This window comes from Neophocaena asiaeorientalis, unplaced genomic scaffold (genome assembly GCF_003031525.2).
Source record: "Neophocaena asiaeorientalis asiaeorientalis breed wild unplaced genomic scaffold, Neophocaena_asiaeorientalis_V1.1 scaffold504, whole genome shotgun sequence".
Taxonomy (NCBI): Eukaryota; Metazoa; Chordata; class Mammalia; order Artiodactyla; family Phocoenidae; genus Neophocaena; species Neophocaena asiaeorientalis.
In genome coordinates this window covers 3,455,954-3,475,581 of record NW_020174438.1, presented here as the reverse complement: position 1 = coordinate 3,475,581, position 19,628 = coordinate 3,455,954, and the positions used below count along the sequence as shown (strand labels likewise).

The 19,628-nt window shown below is 50.6% G+C and overlaps 1 protein-coding gene across 1 annotated transcript in view; it reads right to left on the bottom strand.

The window, feature by feature from the left end:
- GALNT18 (polypeptide N-acetylgalactosaminyltransferase 18) overlaps positions 1–19,628 on the bottom strand; it is a 338,519-nt gene that overhangs the window by 147,854 nt on the left and 171,037 nt on the right. Inside the window, exon 3 of the mRNA XM_024757098.1 lies at positions 7,888–8,054. Within this exon, the coding sequence (XP_024612866.1) occupies positions 7,888–8,054 (167 nt within the window). The remainder of the gene's footprint in view (positions 1–7,887; positions 8,055–19,628) is intronic.

Here is a 19,628-nt window from a genome sequence, read left to right as displayed (position 1 = left end):
TGCAGGCTACCACGTGGACATACGGTGCAGACAATAGGAAGACTGGCCACTGTACCAAGCAGGGGCACAGCATGGAGTGGAGAGGGGCGAGCCTTGGCGGGAGTCAGGAGACCTGAGGTCCCATCCTGGCTCTGTTGCTTACAGACTGAGGGGCCCCGGCAAGTCTCTGCCTGATGTGGGTGCTCAGTCCCCCCCACCGGAGAGCCACCCGGGGCTTGCCTGGCAGTCTGTCTGCCTCCTGACACCGTGTTGGCAGAGGGACAGCTCCGTTTGGCCTGTCTCTCAAGGCCTGCTTACTTCTAAGCCTCCTCCTGCCGAAAGACATGGAAAGCTTTGAGCAAACGTGGCCAGTGAGAAGGCTGGATCCCTGGGGGAAGGATATCCACTGCCCAGGAGAGAGACGGGTCAATCCCAGCTTGAAGCGTGCAAGGCACTGGGAACTGGCCACTCTCTTGTTGGAAGGCAACAGAAGAGGACAAGCATCACGCTGGTGTAGGCTGGGCAAGTAACTGCCAACCAAGCACTGATCAAAACCTCCAGGGAATGAGATGCTTAAAGGAATATTTGATATCATCATTGCTTTGATGTGCTTTTAGTCACCAAATTCAGGTTCATTTTTGAAATTTCAAGTAGCGTGAGAGAAAAGTGCATGTTTTTTTTTTTTTTTGCAGTACGCGGGCCTCTCACTGTTGCGGCCTCTCCCGTTGCGGAGCACAGGCTCCGGATGCGCAGGCTCAGCGGCCATGGCTCACGGGCCCAGCCACTCCGCGTCATGCGGGATCTTCCCGGACCGGGGCACGAACCCGTGTCCCCTGCATCGGCAGGCAGACTCTCAACCACTGCGCCACCAGGGAAGCCCAAGTGCATGACATTTTTAAGGTTATCAAAAGAGGACGTGAGTTAAGAAAGGAAACAGAGAAACTGAATACAGCAAAGCAAGTGGGGGTGGCTGGATTGTGGGATGGGGTGACTCTGGGACAGCTAGTGAGGGAGCCTGAAAGGGCTCATGTTCATTGAGCACCTGCTCTGGGCCAGGTACTGGAATACCTGAGTCACATGAGAGTATTCACAATATGGGTGGAGTTGGTGAGGCAAGTGTTTAGCTGTGAGCTAAAGTACGTGGCGCAAAGTATGTGGCCATTAAAAACCCGTTGAGGGAATGAATGAATGAATGAATAAGTAAATGGATGCCAAGAATCAAAGGCAGAGATGACTCTGTCAGCTGCAAATCCTGGTGCTTCCCTCCCTCTGGAGGTCCATAAAGGTTGAGTCACTCAGTCCCAGCTAAAGACACTGGCCCACCAGGATTCTCCAAAAGGCAAGGTAATTAAAATCAGGAGGCTCTGAGCCGTGGTCCCACCATTGCCTTGAGATAACAACAAAGAGGAGCCAGCGAGGGGAGACTTTGTCTCCGAGCGGCAGGGCGGGCAGCCTGGCTGCCATTGTCAGGAAGAGGCTGGGTAACATAGAAGGGAGGAGGCTCGGGTCGGTCATCTGACTCCATGCATAGGACCTGAGTTCAGGCCACGTTGGGGTAACCCTAAGAGAAGCTCCCCTTCTGCTCTGCATTCCTTCCCCTTTCATGCCATCTCCCTGGGATACAGCAGAGAGGTCTCAAGGGCCCCGCCCCAGGAAGAAACACTCCACCCAGCAGTGCCTGCTGCCGAGGCCAGCCCTGAGGGCGCTTAAGTGCCTGCTGCCCCGCACTCCTCAGCTGCAGCACGCTGTACAACGGGGGACAACAATTAGAACTGTGATTCCCGGAGAATGTCCCGTTGCCTCAGAATGCTCTGGGAAGCTTATTAAACTGCTGATTCCAAGCCTTGTCCCAGACCTGCAGAATCAACATGAATACTTTCATTGAATCAATATTTATTGAACAACTACAAGAACCAGGCACTATTCTAGGTGCTGGAGATACAGCAATGAACAAAACAAATGTCCCTGTCTTCATGGAACTTACACGTTGGTAGAGGGAAAATGTACAAATAAATAAGGGAGAGTAACCAAGTGAGTACAGTATATCAGAAGGCGACAGATACTGTTGAGGAAAAGAAGCATGGAAGGGATGAAGAGTGATGGGGTCAGGGCTGCCATTTTAACAAGGCGCCATTTGCAACATTTGAACAAAGGCCTGAAGAGGCAAAGGAACAGATATCAGAGGGTAAGAGCATTCCAAGAGGCGGAGCGGGGGGTGGGGGGGGAAGCAAGTGCAAATGTCCTGAGGCAAGAACGTACCTGGCATGACTCTCCTTATTTTTAATCAAGATCAAACATGAGAGTTTGAGACCACTTCAGCAGAGTGACAGTATCCTACACAGGCACCAGCCCCTGAAAGAGTGGAGCTTGTTTAGGAAATTGCTAAGGAGGCAAAGGACCGAGACTCAGAGTCCTACACAAGGACCATCTGCAGAGCCTTCAGTCCTTGGCTTCTGAGGCGGAGATAAAGGTCTCGAGCAGCTTGGATGAAGAAAGCAGTGATTAACTGCCCCTTTTTTATGTTTGTGAAAACACAGGCCTCACCCCAAAGCAAACGTGCCGGCAGTCGGGGGAATGTGGGGAACACGAGGCACCGGCACACACAGAGCCTGTGGCAGCGGCCTGGAAGACAGCCGGCTTCATTTAGAGTTTCAAACACCAGAGTCCCTTCCATCATGCGTTATCTCATTCAAGCCTCCACACAATCCCAGAGGTAAGAATTATACATCCCAATGCTATAGATAAGGAAAATAGGGTTCACAGAGGTTAAGAACACACATCTGGCAAGAAGCTAGAAAGAGCTGGAACTGAATAGATGGCCTAATGCCAATTCTGCCCTCTTCCCAGCAGAGCGCACTGTTTTAGGGAGGCAAAAAAAGCCAGGGCTGCCTTTAGGGGCTGCACAGCAGCTATTATTACTATTGTTGTTCTTACTGTTTTCATTTCTCTCATTATAACTCACCCTTAGGGCACCCTTCCAACCTTGCTGCGTACGGCACATTCACCACCATTACCCCGTATATCTTCAGAGACCGTGGGGCAGACAGGGCATGGCAAGGCCTGATGTCCCCACAGGGCACGAAAGAAAACCAAAGTGAAAGACCCATGGCCGGGAGGTGGCAGAACTGAGGCCGGAAACCGAGTCCTATTATAATAGTTTCATCCCATTTTGCATTTTTTCGCATGACTCCCTGATGGCAGGGGTGGATCTGAGCCGTCACGCCCTCCACACCCTTGGCCCAGGCTGGGCACCCTAGGAATGTTTGTTAGCCGAGCTGAGTTGGCCTGACGTGAAATGAATGAAAGTCCTGTGCTGAGCGGGCTGATGCCCCAGAGGGAGCCTGTCAAGGAGCCGCCTTCCCGGCCAGGCTGGGACCTCAGGCAGCCCTAGGCTGAGGCTAGAGATGGCTCACTTCCTCCAAGAGCTGCAGTCTCAGTGTCTCTGCCACCCCACTTGAGAGCTCAGTACAGGCTGGTCTCGGGGATCCCCATTCCTGGTCGCCTCCCCAGCCCATCCACACAGGGCCCAACCCCCCTTTGCCTCCAGCCACCTCCCCACTCCCCCATCTGCTCCTCCCCAGTGGGAGAAAGACCGGCCCTTTCTTCCCTGGTTTCTGTGCCCTGGGTCCCATCCTCTCCTCCCTCCTCAGAAGCCCTGTCCTCACCATGGCCTCAGAGAACGCAGGCACCCCCTCCGCAGACCAGTTAAATGACCAGAGCTAAGGCACGACCCTCCTCGCTTTCTTAAATGCTGTCCAAGCGAACCAGTGTGCAGTCAGAGTCTTGAGAACAACTCGCCTTTCAAAAAAGAAAGAACTACAACACAACACAGCACAATACAACAGAACAAAATAGAACCAAATGACATAGACCAACCTATAACAGAACATATCAGAGCACTTTGCACATTTTAAGAATAACTACTGTTTCTTAAAATTTTGTTTCAATTGCGTGTGCGTGTGTATAGGTGTGAGTGGTGTGTCATCCTGGGTCACGACTGGAGACTGGTTAATTGGTAGAAAACCTCGCTCCAGCTCCTGCCTTAGCTCCCGATTCTCCTTCACAGTCAAAATCCCTGATGGAAACATCTATCTCCAGGCTGCTCTTCATCTTCATCTGGCTTCTGTGGCCCCATCCCCAACCCTGCCCACCAAGGGTTCTGTGATCTGCACCTTCCAAATCTAATGGCTTCTTCCCAGACTGCGTGTCCTTCCACCTGTCTGTGGGCTCACGCAAACAGATGACTTGTTCCTGAAATTCTCTTTGTCCGAGGAGTCTGTGTCGTCCTCCAGATTCTCCTGGCTCTTCCCTCTCTGTCTCTCACCAGCTAACCTTCTTCCTCCTAACTCCTAAACACCTTACCTCAGTATCTTCTCAGGCTTCTTTTTTTTTTTTGTTCTCCCCTCTTCTCTTTGCTACCCTCTCCTCCCAGCTAATGGCTTCGGCTGCTCTGTGTACAAGACTCCAAATCCACATCCCCATGTTTACTTCTCAAGCTCCGGCTGTGTAGTTGGCCAGCTGTGAGGCAGGCTCCCGGGACTGGAGCTGGGGCTGGGGAGGGGCAATGCTGACAGCACTCAACTCACGGTCACACACTTGACGGGGTCAGGCAGGTGAGGCAAGCTAGGAAGGATTACCATCCCCCTTTACAGAAGAAGAAACTAAAACTCTGAGGGTTGAGGGACGTCTCCCTGGTCACTCATCCACAGTGAGAGGATCCCAGAAGCCATGACTTCAGAGTTCAGGGTTCTTTCCCTTCACCCATGCACTGGAACTCAACACGTGCAAAAGCAATGCGGCATAGTCTTCATTAAACCAGAGGTTCTCAGCCAGAGCTGTGCGACAGAATCATCAAAAACGCTCTCAGGAGGAGAGACGGCCAGGTTCCACCTCAGACCTACTGGGTTAGAACCTTCTGGGAAAGGCTTTTGTTTGTTTTAGCTTTATATTTTGAAGTAATTACAGATTCACAGGAAAGTACACAGAAATACACAAGGAGGTCCCACGCACCCTTCATCCAGCCTCTCCCAACCTTAGCATCTTACACAACCGTAGTACGATATCAAAATGAGGACACTGACGTTGCCACAACGGAAGAGCTCCTCCAGGTCTCTCCAGCAATACAGGCACTCATTTGGGTGTGTGCACGTAGTTCTGTGCGGTTCTGTCACGTGTAGACTTGTGTAACCACCAGCACAGTCAAGATGCTGTGCCACCACCGCAATACCTCCCAGAGCTTTGGCTTTGAAGGCCGCCCAGCCCTGATGAGGAGCACTGCACCCGTCCTACTTCCCCTCTTGCCTCCCATCCGGGGCATGACCATGATCCTCTGAGGCACCCTGGCTTGAGGCTGAATCGTCGTTCAACAGCCCTCTTCTGGCCCATCTGACCACAGCCTGTTAGTCAAGAGACCCGGCAGACACTTCCTTTATGGCATCTCTCAGGCTCATGCCTCGGCCTCAACCCCACATCCACCACTGCTCCAGAGCCCTTGATTTCTTGCCTGTACTGCTGCAACTGTCATCTCATCCAGTTCCCTTCTTCAGGACGCCCCTTTCCCCCAACAGTAATAAAAACCGCAGCCAAAGCTCTTCATTGCCCAGCCCTGACTGCATCACTCCTCTTACCAAAAACTTTCATGGTTGTCGCCATTTACAAAATAAAGTCCAAACCGTTTAAATTCAAATATGAAATCCTCTATATCTGGCTCACTTTCCTTACCTAAATTTCTCAAAATCAGTCTCAGTTTTCCCCTCTTTCCCACATGAATGAACGACAAAACGGCCTCCTTCAGGCCATGATAAAGTTCTCACCGTGGGGAAGAAATGAAAAGCTTCAAGAGTTCCTTCTTCCGGGCTTCCCTGGTGGCGCAGTGGTTGAGAGTCCGCCTGCCGATGCAGAGGACACGGGTTCGTGCCCCGGTCCAGGAAGATCCCACATGCCGCGGAGCGGCTGGGCCCGTGAGCCATGGCCGCTGAGCCTGAGCGTCCGGAGCCTGCATGTCTGGAGCCTGTGCTCCGCAACGGGAGAGGCCACAACAGTGAGAGGCCCGCGTACCTCAAAAAAACCAAAAACAAACAAAAAAGATTTCCTTCTTCCTGATGCTTCGTTCTTTCTTTTGTGATGTGAGGATGGAGCCTGGGGATGCCTCTTGCTTGGGGGAATATACCATCACCCTTGGAAGGATGGCTCTTCCATCCCTGGCCTCCTTACAATGTAAGAGGTGAGGGGGCCAGCCGGCACGGGTAGAGCAAGGTAGGGTACACGGGCAGCCTAGTCACGCTGTTGTGGTGTTAGCCACTGGAGAATGGGAGCTTCCTCCACTCCTTGGACCCAAGCAAGGTGATGGTAGGTAGCTGCTCGAGGTCTCCCTCACAATAGACCATCACCTTTAAAACTACACTGCCTATTCGCTGCCACCCTTAGGTGCCTTTTCCTTCCTTCACATCCATGGAACAATGAGAGTTACATGATTCATAAGCACTGCCCTTCAGAAAGCTCTAAAATCCCCTTCATAGCATTGCTTCTACACTCGCTTCTACATGATAATAAAATGAAAAAGAAAATTTGCTTATTAAGATTAAAAATATTTCAGTTATCTGATATGTTTCAGCTTTAATTGATAACAAAATACAAATTGCTCATCTGAACTTCTCATTACAGCAACGGACTCACTGGGAAATTTACTACCTGACATCAGAGAAAACGTTAAAGATAACACAAGCCCAGTGACTCTGTGATCCTGTGACCCAGCGGTCTATTTTTTAAAGTCATGAATTATCCATAGAACATTCATATTAATGGTCCTATCAAGAGCACTGGCTCCTTTTTTTTAATTAATTAATTAATTTTATTTATTTATTTTTGTCTGCGGTGGGTCTTCGTTGCTACTCGTGGGCTTTCTCTAGTTGTGGCAAGTGGGGGCTACTCTTCATTGCGGTGTGCGGGCTTCTCATTGTGGTGGCTTCTCTTGTTGCGGATCATGGGCTCTAGCCACGCGGGCTTCGGTAGCTGTGGCTCGCGAGCTCTAGAGCGCAGGCTCAGTAGTTGTGGCGCACGGGCTTCGCTGCTCTGTGGCATGTGGGATCTTCCCAGACCAGGGCTCGAACCCGTGTCCCCTGCATTGGCAGGCGGATTCTTAACCACTGCGCCACCAGGGAAGCCCAAGAGCACTGGTTCTTAAACTGTCTCAATACATGGTCTCTAAGCTTGGAGAATATTATGGGGATGGTATATGTGGGAGGAATCAGAAGCCATGGAATATGCACCAAGGGAAAGAGGTAGCTTCTAGTAGCCGGAGAAAGCGAGATGTGACGTGAGGGCTTCAACAAGGGCTTGCTGGCCACCTGGGGCTTTGCTCGGGCCAGATGGAATGAGGAACAGGGCGTCCAGAAAAGAAGCTAGACTTTCAACAGCTCTGTTGCTGTCGTTGCATTGTACGTCTTCTACCATCCCCACCATCAACACCACTATGGCCACCACCACCGGCACCATCAACACCTCCACCATCATCACCACCAACACCAATGGACAAGCTTCCAGGCAAAGGCCAAGGCATGCAGCAAAATGCAATGAGGCTTCACAGAAAAGAGTCACTGGAAATGTTCACTGTGTACATGGAGGGGGTAGAGGTCACGGCTATTTATCTTATCACACTGCACTAAGATGTTGGGGGAGAGAGTTGACAGCCAGTGAGGGAAAGCCTGGGGACCAGGCCCCTCTGGAGTGTGGAGAGGGTGCAACTGTGGAGTGAACCTTCCAGAGCGATAACCATCGTGAATTTCTCCTCTCTGAGGCAACATCCCAGAGAAGGAAGAGCCGTGGAGAGCCTCAAGAAAGTGAGAACCCCGAACAGAGGCTGGCCCCTCCGGTCAGATGTCCGCACGAGGCAGGGAGCCGGGCACTCACCATTACTGCTGTTGTCATCCACCAGGATGATCTCCTTGAGCAGGTGCGGAGGTGTGCGCTCGATGGCTGAGTGGATGGAGCGCAGCAGCACGGAGAGCGCTTCGTTGACAAAGATGAACACGATGCTCACCTCCGGGAGGCTGCTGGGGAATGAGAGGTTGCGGCACCTGGAAGGAAGAGCAGCCAGGCACTTAGATCTGCCACTGACTTGGCTGGGGTCACCCCGGGTGCTGGCCCACCCACGTCTTGGCTCCAGCTTTGCTGGAGGACTCGGGAGTCCAGATTCTTCCCAGGGTCTTTTTCTTGATATACTTAAGATAAGCCCTAAGTGTACAGCAGACAGGCCCTCAACCACTGAAACCAGTTTGCCCCACTACAGAGTCTGAATTTGTCAGTGACTCCCCCAGCTGAACAGTTGTACCGTTAGTGCAGGGCCTGGAACCCGGCAGGCAGTCACTGAGTGTTTATTGGAAGAATGACTCCAATATTTCTAAATCCAGGAGGATGGGAAATGTAACCAATGAAAGTCTTAGTTTTTCCAAAATGGCATCCAGTACTTAAGTGAGGCCAGACCTTAGATGACCTGCCTCAGGAGAAAAATAGGTCTCCTTCCAGAGACTCCTACTGCCAGAATCCACCCTGCCTCATTCCAGAAATCACACTGCCTGGGGCCTCTCCCACCTCTCACTTATGTCAGGGATTCAGCCTCCAGAAAAGGTTGAAGCCAGAGTCAGAGGCTCAACACACTAGAGGACTGGAAGGACACTTCCAACCTCACTTCACAGATGAAGACACTAAGGCTCAGATAGGCTAGGTCCCCGCCATGTGTCCGCTGTCGAGATGGCATCTCAACTCTGGTCTTCTTACATCTACACCAGGGTTCTTCCTTCAGGGAGAAGTGGTCAGGGGAGAGACTGCCTCTAACTGTCCATTGCCTCCCTAGCTCCACTGAAACCCTAAAGCCATTTGGAGGTCTCTTATCCAAAGGACAGGAGGCAAGATCATAAAAGCCTGCGTGCCATTCTCCACGGGAGGAGGAACATGCAACCCTAAAATCAGATCCCATCTAGAGGCCAGACCATAAGAAGTGCCACGGTTCCCAAGGGCATGTCAATTCCTTCCGTTGCAAACGTTGCCTTTATGGGTAGGAAATCATTGCTGGTGCCCTTCTCTGGCTGAAACTAAATACTGTTTCAGAAGGCACTGAGTTCCCATCTTCAGGATACTTGAATGAAAGGAGAGAGCAGCAACTGTAGCCCTGTCCCAGGTCCTGGGCTCAGAAAAGAGGCTGCCTGCTCCCAGGGAGAGGTTTGATCAGGCCACTGATGGTTCCAGGGGTTCAAGGCTGGTGACCATGTTGCATTGCTCCAAAGTGGGAGGTGCAGCCAGGTGAGAACATGCAATAATGAGCATAATAGTGCAGGGCTTCTGCTCGTCAGTAATTAAAGTGCTGCAGGATAGGGACGGGTCTGTTCTTCCTTAATGAGGAAGGCTACAGGATAACCAGCACTGAGCAATTTTAGAGAAATCACAGTGGGGTCCCAGCCTGCTTAAGAGCAGGAGATTAATAAACTAAAATCACTGTCTCTATGGTTACCAGAAATTTACAGAAACTTCTCCTATTCTATTTCCAGCTCTCCTTTTCTCTCACCAAAGATAGGTGGGGGAAGGGAAAGAATCAAGCGTTTACCCAAATCTGCTTCATACTTAGAATTTGAGGAAAGCCATCAGGTTAACAGATTGGTGTAGAATTCATTCATTGTTGTATTTAATGGAATAGATATTTACTGAGTTTCTTCCATGAGATAGGTAGTGCACTGAGGGTACAGCAGGACATGGACAAAGGGCCTGTCCTCATGGAGCTTATGCTTTGATGGGGGAAGCAGGCGAACATGGAAGCAAACAAATGATACAACTTCCTATAAGTGCTGAGATGAAAAGTAATGCGGGGTTGGCGGATAGCGTGATGCCCTGGCAGCTGTTCTAGAAGGAGTGCTTAGGGAAGGGCTCTGTGAGGGGAGAGGTCTGACCAGAAACTCACATGGCACACCACAGTGAGCTGTGCAAAGGCCCAGTGGGGCGAAGGGAACCGTGCTGTGACTGGAGAGGAGGTGATGGAGGGAACCAGCTCACGGAAGTGCAGCAAAGGGCAGGAGGAGATGAGGAGGTGGAGGGAGGGACTTAAATGAGGGAGAAACTGGAACGACTCCTTAAGCTTAACAGACCCTTTCCAAAATTTTCTTGTTGTTGTGAACAGTAATGTGATAACAGAAATTAAAAGGCTGCTGGTTAACAGTCAAACAATGCTTCTGGCTAGTGCTTATTTATGGTTATCAAGACCAGCAGCTGGCCTTTCCTTAAGCATGGAGACTGACAGAAGTATTAACGTGCAACCTACTTGCTAACTGCAGTTTAAAAATAATCCTTTAGGGCTTCCCTGGTGGCGCAGCTGTTGAGAGTCCGCCTGCCGATGCAGAGGACACGGGTTCGTGCCCCGGTCCGGGAGGATCCCACGTGCCACGGAGCGGCTGGGTCCGTGAGCCATGGCCGCTGAGCCTGTGCGTCCGGAGCCTGTGCTCCGCAACGGGAGAGGCCACAACAGTGAGAGGCCCGCGTACCGAAAAAAAAAAAAAATCCTTTATATGGTCAGACTACTAGCACATGACCTTTATTTTTCTTTTATGAAAGTGTAATGAACAGCTCCTAATAAGGTCAATATATCCGTACACTGTCAGTTCACTGTCCGCCCCACTAACTCCACCAGCATGAAGACTGTGACCCTACGTCTGTCCCCACTTCTCCAGGGGTTTCCTCTGGGTTCTCAGAGCCTCACTATCTGAAGCTTCTGGTGGTTCTCAAGTCTTTTCCAGGGTTAGGGGTTAACTGCCTTCTCCTCCTCTCTTCCCTTCTTAATTCTCAGCCTAACCACTCCATTTCCACCTTCCAAGGAGACCAAGTTGAATGTCTCCCAGTAACGGGCCACGGCCGTCCCGATGGCTTGAGCAGCTGCTGTGTCTAGGATCTGTCTCCTGAAGATCTTTCTGCGAGCGGAGTGGAAACGTTACTTTTGTTTTACAAGCTAAACTCTGCTGATCACTATTTTCGCGCGAAAGACGCTTTCGAACAAGGCTGTTACTTAACAGCCCTTTTGAACGGAACACCTAGGAGAGTGTGCCACGTGTGTGTGTGTTTGTTGCCTGTCTCCCTCTACTATAATGACACTCCCTGAGAGCAGGGACTTTATTTTGCTACTGTGCTAGCTCCCAACCTTAAGCCAGGGTGTGGCATATAGTAGGTTTTTGGAACTGAACAAAACTAACAGGTTTATTTATTTTATCCATGCATACTTCGGAGATACTGTGGGTTCGGTTCCAGAACACTGAAATAAGGTAAATACTGCAATACAGTGAGTCCCATAAATATTTTGGTTTCCCAGCGCATTTAAAATTATGTTTCTACTACACTGTAGTGTGTTAAGTGTACAACAGCATTGTGTCCAAGGAAACCAATGTACATGCCTTAATTACAAATATTTTATTGCTAAAAAACGCGAAGCATCATTTGACAACACAAACCTTCAATCTGTAGAAAATGCAGTATCTGCGAAGTGCGGTAAAGTGAAATACGGTAAGACAAGGTATGCCTGCATAAGGCCTAAATTTCACACGTGTACCACTGATCTCAGCACGCTCTTTTCATACAAACCTCCTCCCTCTGAAGGAGAGTCAGGTCCTCTCCCAACAGCAGGCCCTTCCTCTTCCACCCTCCCTCCCCCGGATTTGTGGCCCCAACTGCTCACTTTCAGTCTCCAGCAGGCTCTCAGTTCCTTTGCACTGTAATTAAGTGATCCCTCCAGGCCAAATGTCCTGACCTCCTAAAATCCTTCCTTCCTCCCCTTCTCTCCTGGGAGCCACTCAGGGCCCTCCCAGGAACAGCCAGGTGCTTTTTCTCCACACCTCATGGCATCTAACCTAAACCTGGGTCTGAGTGAGCAGGCAGGTGAAGGGTAGGCAGGTTAAGAAAGACGAGGTGGGATAGTTTATAGGGAGAGAACATTGCAGGGGAGGGGGACGAATAGAGCCACCCAGATGCTGACCCAGCTGTGCCCCGACTTGCTGTGTAATCCTGGGCAAGCCACTTTCCTGCTCTCCATATCTTGTCACAGATTAAGGGAGGTAGAAGCAATGATCAGAGGTGTCTTCTCTGTACAGTTCAGGATCGTCTATCTCACATGTGGTGAATGGAAGATGTCTTGCAAGAAATAGCTTGCAAACTTTCTCTCCCTCCTAGCCAGTGCCTGGTCGTCACCAAATGCCACAAGACACATACATCCCCTTACCACTGTTGTGACTAGGCAGGGTGACCAGCTTCATCCTGGTCTGCCCAGGACTCTCCCAGTTTCAACACTGAGAGTCCCAAGCACACTGGGATGGGTTGGTCATCCTATGACTAGACCACAGCTTCCTGATGGTTGGGACAGATCTTGTTCATGACTGCATGCCCTCTGCCGGGCACCGTTCCTGGCCATCAACAGGCATTCAGCCTGCATCTCTTGAATGAACTGATAGCATCCTTTTCAAAGTTCCCAACACACACACATTCACACAGTATGATTGCAACCTTTGTTTCAACATTAAAGCAGAACTTACGTGGCTGAGAGGAGAGGCCAAAAGAGGGAAGAACAGCACGTCAGGTGAGATGTCTGCATACCTGCCGGTCACACTCACCATCATCACTGCCGGATACTGAACTCAGGACAGAAGCCTGCCTGCAGCGGGGCAGCCCAAGGCCTTCCAAAGAAACACACGTCCAAGAGGGTTGTTCCAGACCCAAGCCCAGCAATTTCTGTTCCCAAGTCCGGCCACTTCACCCACAAACCAGCACCAGCCTCTGCCCGAGGGCTGTGCCTCTCATATTCACACACGGAGATGTTCTCCCCCAGCACCTGCATCCTCCTGGGTCTGGCCAGCACAGCCTTTGCTCCCAGCCTGCTGTCCCCACCTGCTCTGGTGTCTGCCTCTGTCCTCCCCTTTTCCGCCTGCCTCTCCAGAGAAGGGCCAGGGGACGTGAGAATCAGAGGAACCACCAGGTGTAACTGGCCCTTCCCTACTTGTGCTCCTTAAGAAAGCCTGACTGTACCAGACTGGTCCCTTACACATTTTGAGAAGAGGTACACTCTCCTGTAAAATTAACCATAAAAGTTCCCTTTTTATTTTATTCTTGTTCAAAGTTGAGCCATTTTCCACTAGAGATAAAAACAAGGCATTTCTGAGAGGGGAGTACTATGGCTGTCTAATAAGCCGGGACGGATGGTCATGATAAAGTCAACTACATCCATCTCTGCACACAGAGGTGGTGTGGGTATGGAAGCGGCTGTGTAGGGAGCCTCCCAGCAGAGCTCCCTGACACGATTTGGAGCTGTTTATGAGGCAAGTTTATATCAAAAGCCACTACCCACGAGAGGCAGGGAAGCAGTAGCAGACTAAGGAAGGCCGAGCCAGGCGCTCTGCCACTGGGTACCGCCCGGGGCAGCAGCCAGACACCCCCATATTGGACCGATGGATTCTCCCCTCCCTGTGACCTCGGCAAATCTACGAGCTCCCGGTCCATCAGAGCATGACCCATGGAGGCTGCCTGACCTCTTCCAGAGCGAAGATCAGAGTAGAATGTGAGCTGTGGTCTGCCGGCCAATGTGCACAGGGAACCAGGTCCAACTATGCCTGGATCCTGGGAGTGGAGGAGGGACCGCCCTGGACCAAACAGAGAGAAGACGACACTCCCAGGTACCCACTCCCTTGAGTGCCCGGAGCCCCTCTTTCTTCCCAGGTTTCTCCTAGAGAGGCTCTACCCTGTACCCGTGGTTAGCACACAAGGGCTCAGCTGTACCGTTAACCACCTAGAGCATAAACCCTGGGATCAGCAGTGCCTCTTTGTCCCTTACAGCTACCTGTGTCCTCACTCTGGCCTCCACCCTTCTACCTGTACCCACAGGACTTGCTTGATTGTCCTCTGGCTTCACTTGGGCACACTTCTGGCTTCTTCCAGAACTTTCCAGATTAGATAGGCTCCCAGCCTGCCCGCGACCGGTCTGTTGGGCTTAATGAGAGCCGAGGATGAGGGCAATATGGGGGTTCTCACTGGGCACGAGTGCAGTCGAGACTTCCACTCCCTGTGCCTGGCATCTCTATCACCACAACCTCTGGAGCTCAGAGACTGCACGGTACAGCTACCCCTACTGCCCAGAGACTCCTCACAGAATATCTGGAAGTAACAATAGTACTAATTTCCATTTACTGAGTGCTTACGATTTGCCATAAACCACGCTAAGAGATATACAGATGTTTTTACTCTTTTATCCCCGCTCTGAACTTTATTCCTTCCTACAGTCTTATATGGTAAACATTTTATCCCCATTTTACAGATGAGGGAAACAGGGCTGAGGCAGTAAGTTATCTTCCAGGGCTTACACCTGGGCTCATTTGCCTCCAAAGCCAGTACTCATAGTCTCCGCTAAACTAGGGTCCGTACCTTCTTTCCACACCCACCCAGAGATTCATCTGTCCAGACACTGGTGTTGTGATAACCTAAAGACCTGGTGGAGGGAGGGGCAAAATGGAAGTCACTCCAGGTCAACTCTGATGAAAGATGGGGCAGATGTAGTGTGTCTACTAGGATGATGTGGACTAACATGATAAAATACTACTGGGCACGTGAAGCCTAAAACTGTCTTCTTGTCCCATTGCTCCCATTGAGATAAACCCTCCCCACATATACTCCTTGTATGAAGCTGTCTGTGTCCTCTGCCAGGTGGCCTCACCATTCCGCCCACAACTCGTGGGACCAGAGACTGCTTCCTGGGCCCCAAGTAGCTATCGATGGGCTGGCGGTCAGTGTACAGAGCAGTGTAGCCCAGGAGCTCTTATAGCCGATCTCATAATATTGAAGAAGGACCAGCAGTCCTATCAAGCCCTTTCTCATGGGGAGGTTGAACATGAGGTACCCTAAGAAGACGGAAGCAGAAATGATGGGGGAGGAAACAGAACACTGTCACTGAGTGAGCTGCAGATGTGGACAGTCACTGTTAGAGACACGGCACTCTAAGAGATGAACAGAGAGGATGCAGACTCGAGCCTGTCCAGGATGTCCTGAGCCACGCTGCCCTCCTCCAGAGCCTGGATATGTGGCTTCTGCTGGTGTGATTATGTGACTGCGTAGACACTGGCCTACAAAGAATCCCAGCCATCTGTGGTCATCTGAGTGAGTTGAGTGCCTTCCTCCATGAGAGCACACCTACCCTAGCGAAGAAAGACCCACTGCACTTCCTGGACTGGGATCGGATCCCCCTGTTAGACTCTCACAGCCTCTTTCATTTTTCTTATATGCTATGGCAACGTGTTTTTACGTGGTTATTTAACAGACGTCAGTGTCTCCATTCAACTACAAGCTGCATGAGGTCAACACCGTATCTGCTTTGCTCACCAGGTCCCCCTTGTGCCTCACACAGTGTCCAGCACAGAGTACAAACTCAGAAGGCACCGGCTATCTGGCTGAACGAACAAATGAATAAATGCTCGAATAGCAGACAGTAGAATGAATGCAGGCCCGGGAAAGCTTTGTGGGTGGGAATCCCACTGCGGCCTGACAGAATGGGAATCATGGAGTTGAACACATACTCCCTGCCTGACCACAACAATAAGCCCAGATCATCCACTAAGCCAGAGGGTACGTGGAGCTAGTGGGGCTACCTAGTGTAGTCAGGGGCTTCGGGGGCCTGGCAGGAGGCCACGTCTGGCTCAGATGTGGAGGAGACAATGGACATCTGAGAACAGGAGTTTTCACAGTCTGCAAGGCCAAAGAAATGGGCCACAGCCTGATCCTGGAAGAGCGTCTGACACTGGAATCACTACAGGTAAACTTCTAAGTAGATGTGATCATCAAAATGTCCAGCTTTCAACCAGGGGCAGAAGTTCTGCAAGGGGACTCTGTTGATTTAGAGAAAGGATCTGCTATGTCAAATGTAGATTGTAAGGGGAACAAGAGAGAAATGAATCAATTAAAATGTAAACAGCCAACGGGAAGCAGGGGGACCATTTGTTCCTGAAACATCTTATTAGAAATCCAGGGAAAATGGGGTCCCTGGGACTACACGGACAGCCACCCAGGGAATAAAAGTCGGCTGGCTCTGGTGGAAAAATCACACAAAGGACCGAGCATCTCCTTGTGGGAAGTCTGTGGGTGAGCAGGCCAGGCCAGTGGCAAGGACAGCTGAGGAACGTGGGGTAAAGGGAAGGCAGGCCCGACAGGTGGGAAAAAGGAGGACGGGGCGTCTTTGCTCTCCGGCAGAGCCTTGCTCCGGCCTCTGATGCCCAGAACTCTGGTGCTGGGGAGAAATCACTCTGTCCTCCACTGCCTACCTGGCCCTCCTCACCTAGCGCCAGGGTGGGAGGCCTGTCCCGTGTGGCTCCTTGTGCACTTTGTGGTGTTTCTGGTAAAGTCATGACCATGTCCCCCAGGCCATCTCCTTTACAAATCAGAGATACAGATAAAATGTAGCAAAAAGTTAAACAGCAGTTACTATGATGTGAGGCAATGTTCTAAGAGCTCTATGTATATTACACATTCAATCTTTGTATTACCATCTCTAATTTACAGATAGGAAAACCAAGACACAGAGAGGCTAGGTAACTTACTGGAGGTCAACCAGCTCTGTAAGTGACAGACCTGGCCTTGGATCCCAGGGAATTGGGTTCTACATATCACTCTATAATCTAGCAAAAACTTCATCTGTTTGTCATGTTACTCAGCTCTTCTGAGTCGTTCTCCTCTAAACATATGCCACTTTCTCTATATCCCATGAAATCCAATTCTGCAGCTGTGATCTGAGTAAAACAAAACTATTGCCTCCCCATTTTAAGGCATTAATACAGCTCAAGATTACATCATCTTTAAGAACAACTATGTGATACTATTGGCCCATGATATGTTTAATTAACTAAGATTCAGAAGCATTTTCCCAGGTTGCTCCAGTTAAGAAGTATTTCTCCCTATGTTTGTGTAGTCAGCAATTTTTTTTTTTTTTTTTTTGCGGTACGCGGACCTCTCACTGTTGTGGCCTCTCCCGTTGCGGAGCAAAGGCTCCGGACGCGCAGGCTCAGCCGCCCTGGCTCCCGGGCCCCGCTGCTCTGCGGCCCGTGGGATCTTCCCGGACCGGGGCACGAACCCGTGTCCCCTGCATCGAGGTGGACTCTCAACCACTGTGCCACCAGGGAAGCCCTAGTCAGAATTTTTGATGCAACAGCAGAACTATTACCCAGGGTGTTGATTTTACCTCCTTTGTCCTGAGGCTGCTTTCATGGAAGCCTCATCTTTCAAAGACTTCTGGGTCATCTCCACAGAGCCAAAATCCCAAACTAGAAAAGCTCCCCTAGGCAGGGCGGGGCAAGGGGCCTGAGTAGTGTCCTGGAGACACAGACACAGGTAGAAATACTGGCTCTGCAACACACCACTGCTGGGAGCTTGATCAAATTTCTTAACCTTGCAAATATTCTCCTATATAAAATGGAAATAATAATAACTACCCCAGAGAGACGAGAGGATAAAGTTAAAGGACAACATAGACATTAAGCAGTTTGCACAGTGCCTGCCACGTTAAGTAAGCAAGTGGCGGCTCTTGGTGTAAATCCTTAGCCCCAGCGTAGGAACCCCCAGATGATCCAGCAATCATGTCCCAGCTCCTCACCTGAAAACGCCCCCCTTCCCTGCCAGGACCAGATATATAACTTGTAGTGCAAAAGGAAAATATGGTGGCCCCTGCTGAAAAATTATTAAGAATTTTAGCACAGCAACAGCAGATCATTAAACCAAGCGCAGAGCCCTTCTAGCCTTCTCAGGATCCTGTGCAAAAGGGGCCCACTGTATAGTGTCCTGATACTAATACTGCCGCCGTAAACAAGCCCTGCAAACTTGGTGACTTCAGATAACACAAATCTGTTATCTTCTGGTTCTGGAGGCCAGAAGTCTGACAAAGGTCTCACTGGGCTAAAATCAAAGTATCAGCAGAACTGCACTCCTTTCTGTAGGTTCTAGGTGATAATCTGTTAGATACTGTTCTTGCCGTTTTCAGTATCTAAAGGCTGCCCACATTCATGGCTCTTTTCCATCTTCAAAGCCAGCAATGGCTGGTTGAGTCCTTCTCACATAGCCATCTCTCTGGCTTATTCTTCCACTTTCAAGTGCCCTGTGATTACATTGGGTCGAACCAGAGAATTCAGGATGATCTCCTTATTTTAGTCAGCTGATTAGCAACCTTAATTCCACCTGCAACCTTAATTCTCCTTTGTCGTGTAACATACCATATTCACTGGTTCCAGAGATTAGGATGTGAACACCCTTGGGAGGCCATTATCCTGCCTACCATACACACTCATGAAGACAGCACTGTTGACCCCCAAAGTTCAGAGGTCTCAGATGTCTGTCTAGAGGTTGCACCATGAAGACCCCATGGCCCTCCGATCCATACACACAAACCTGGTGACCATCCTCATAGTGGTGGCAGCAAATACCCACAGCCACCTTGGATGGACCCTAACCTGCTCCTAGGGGGACCCAGAGCCCTGGCTCCAGGCTGCATTCTTTCTCTTCTATAATCTCATCCTGCTTCTTTCCATTTGGATGTTCACACAGGGTCTCTCCAGCTCAGGACCCAGGGCTCCTTTGTGGGTGGGTATGTGTGGATCTGCCCCAGTTGCTCCTACCTGGGGCTGCAGAAAATAGTCCAATCCCCTTTACCAGCCCCTTGTGCCTCAAGCCCCAGGCCTTAACCTACCAGTCAACCCAAGAGCCAGTCCACCCTCACTCCTGGGAGGGATGTGGACCTCAGGGGATGCTGGCGAGAAAGGCAACATCATTACTGATGGCTCAGGGGCCTCTGAGGATCTGCCCGCAAGAGGCAGGAAGCAACACCTGCTGGAGGCTCTGCCCTGAGCTACCTTAGAGGTAGGCCATAGAGTTGCCATGGCAATGTGACAGCCCTGAAGTCGGAGCCCCCGAGCCCCTCCTGTTCCTACCCATACCCAATGCCCACTAGATCAAGGGCTCATCCCTTATATCCCCTGGCCCCTGTATGGAAATAATACGCACTGCCTGCAGGAAAGAATGAGGCAGGCACCGGCTGCTGTGGAGCTGGTGAGTACCAATATGCTAACTACCCCACCCGCCATCACTGGGGTGGGAGGCCCAGCTTACCTTCCTGTCCTGATCTGGCAAGCTTGCTTTAGCCCTCCACGATCCTCCTTCCCCAGAATCACAACCCCTTTTCTCAGTGACCTTCCTAAAGATGTCTCCTCCATCCTCCCTCTCCATCCCACAGGCAAAGGACTTCCTTGATCTCTTTCTCACACCATAATTTTTCAAAAAGTTGATGCTTAATCTATATGCAGTGAAATGCACAGATCTTAAGTGTGTAGTTGGATGCGTTTTGACAAATATATATACCTATGTAGTCCACACCCCAATCAAGACTTGTCTTCCCCTTCTTCTCTTTTTGCCTCTGGGAGGTTATTTTGGAGGCTACAGATAAGAAGGGGCAGGTGGGACACTGGGAGGCAGGAGGAGGGACATAGAGAAAGCCATGGCGATGTCTGGAGCTTGTAGCTGGGGACATGAGGGATGGAGTAAAGTCCAGCCAAACTGAGATGCAGACTTTCTCCCCTTTGATCCTGAGGCCCCTGTGTCTTTCACCC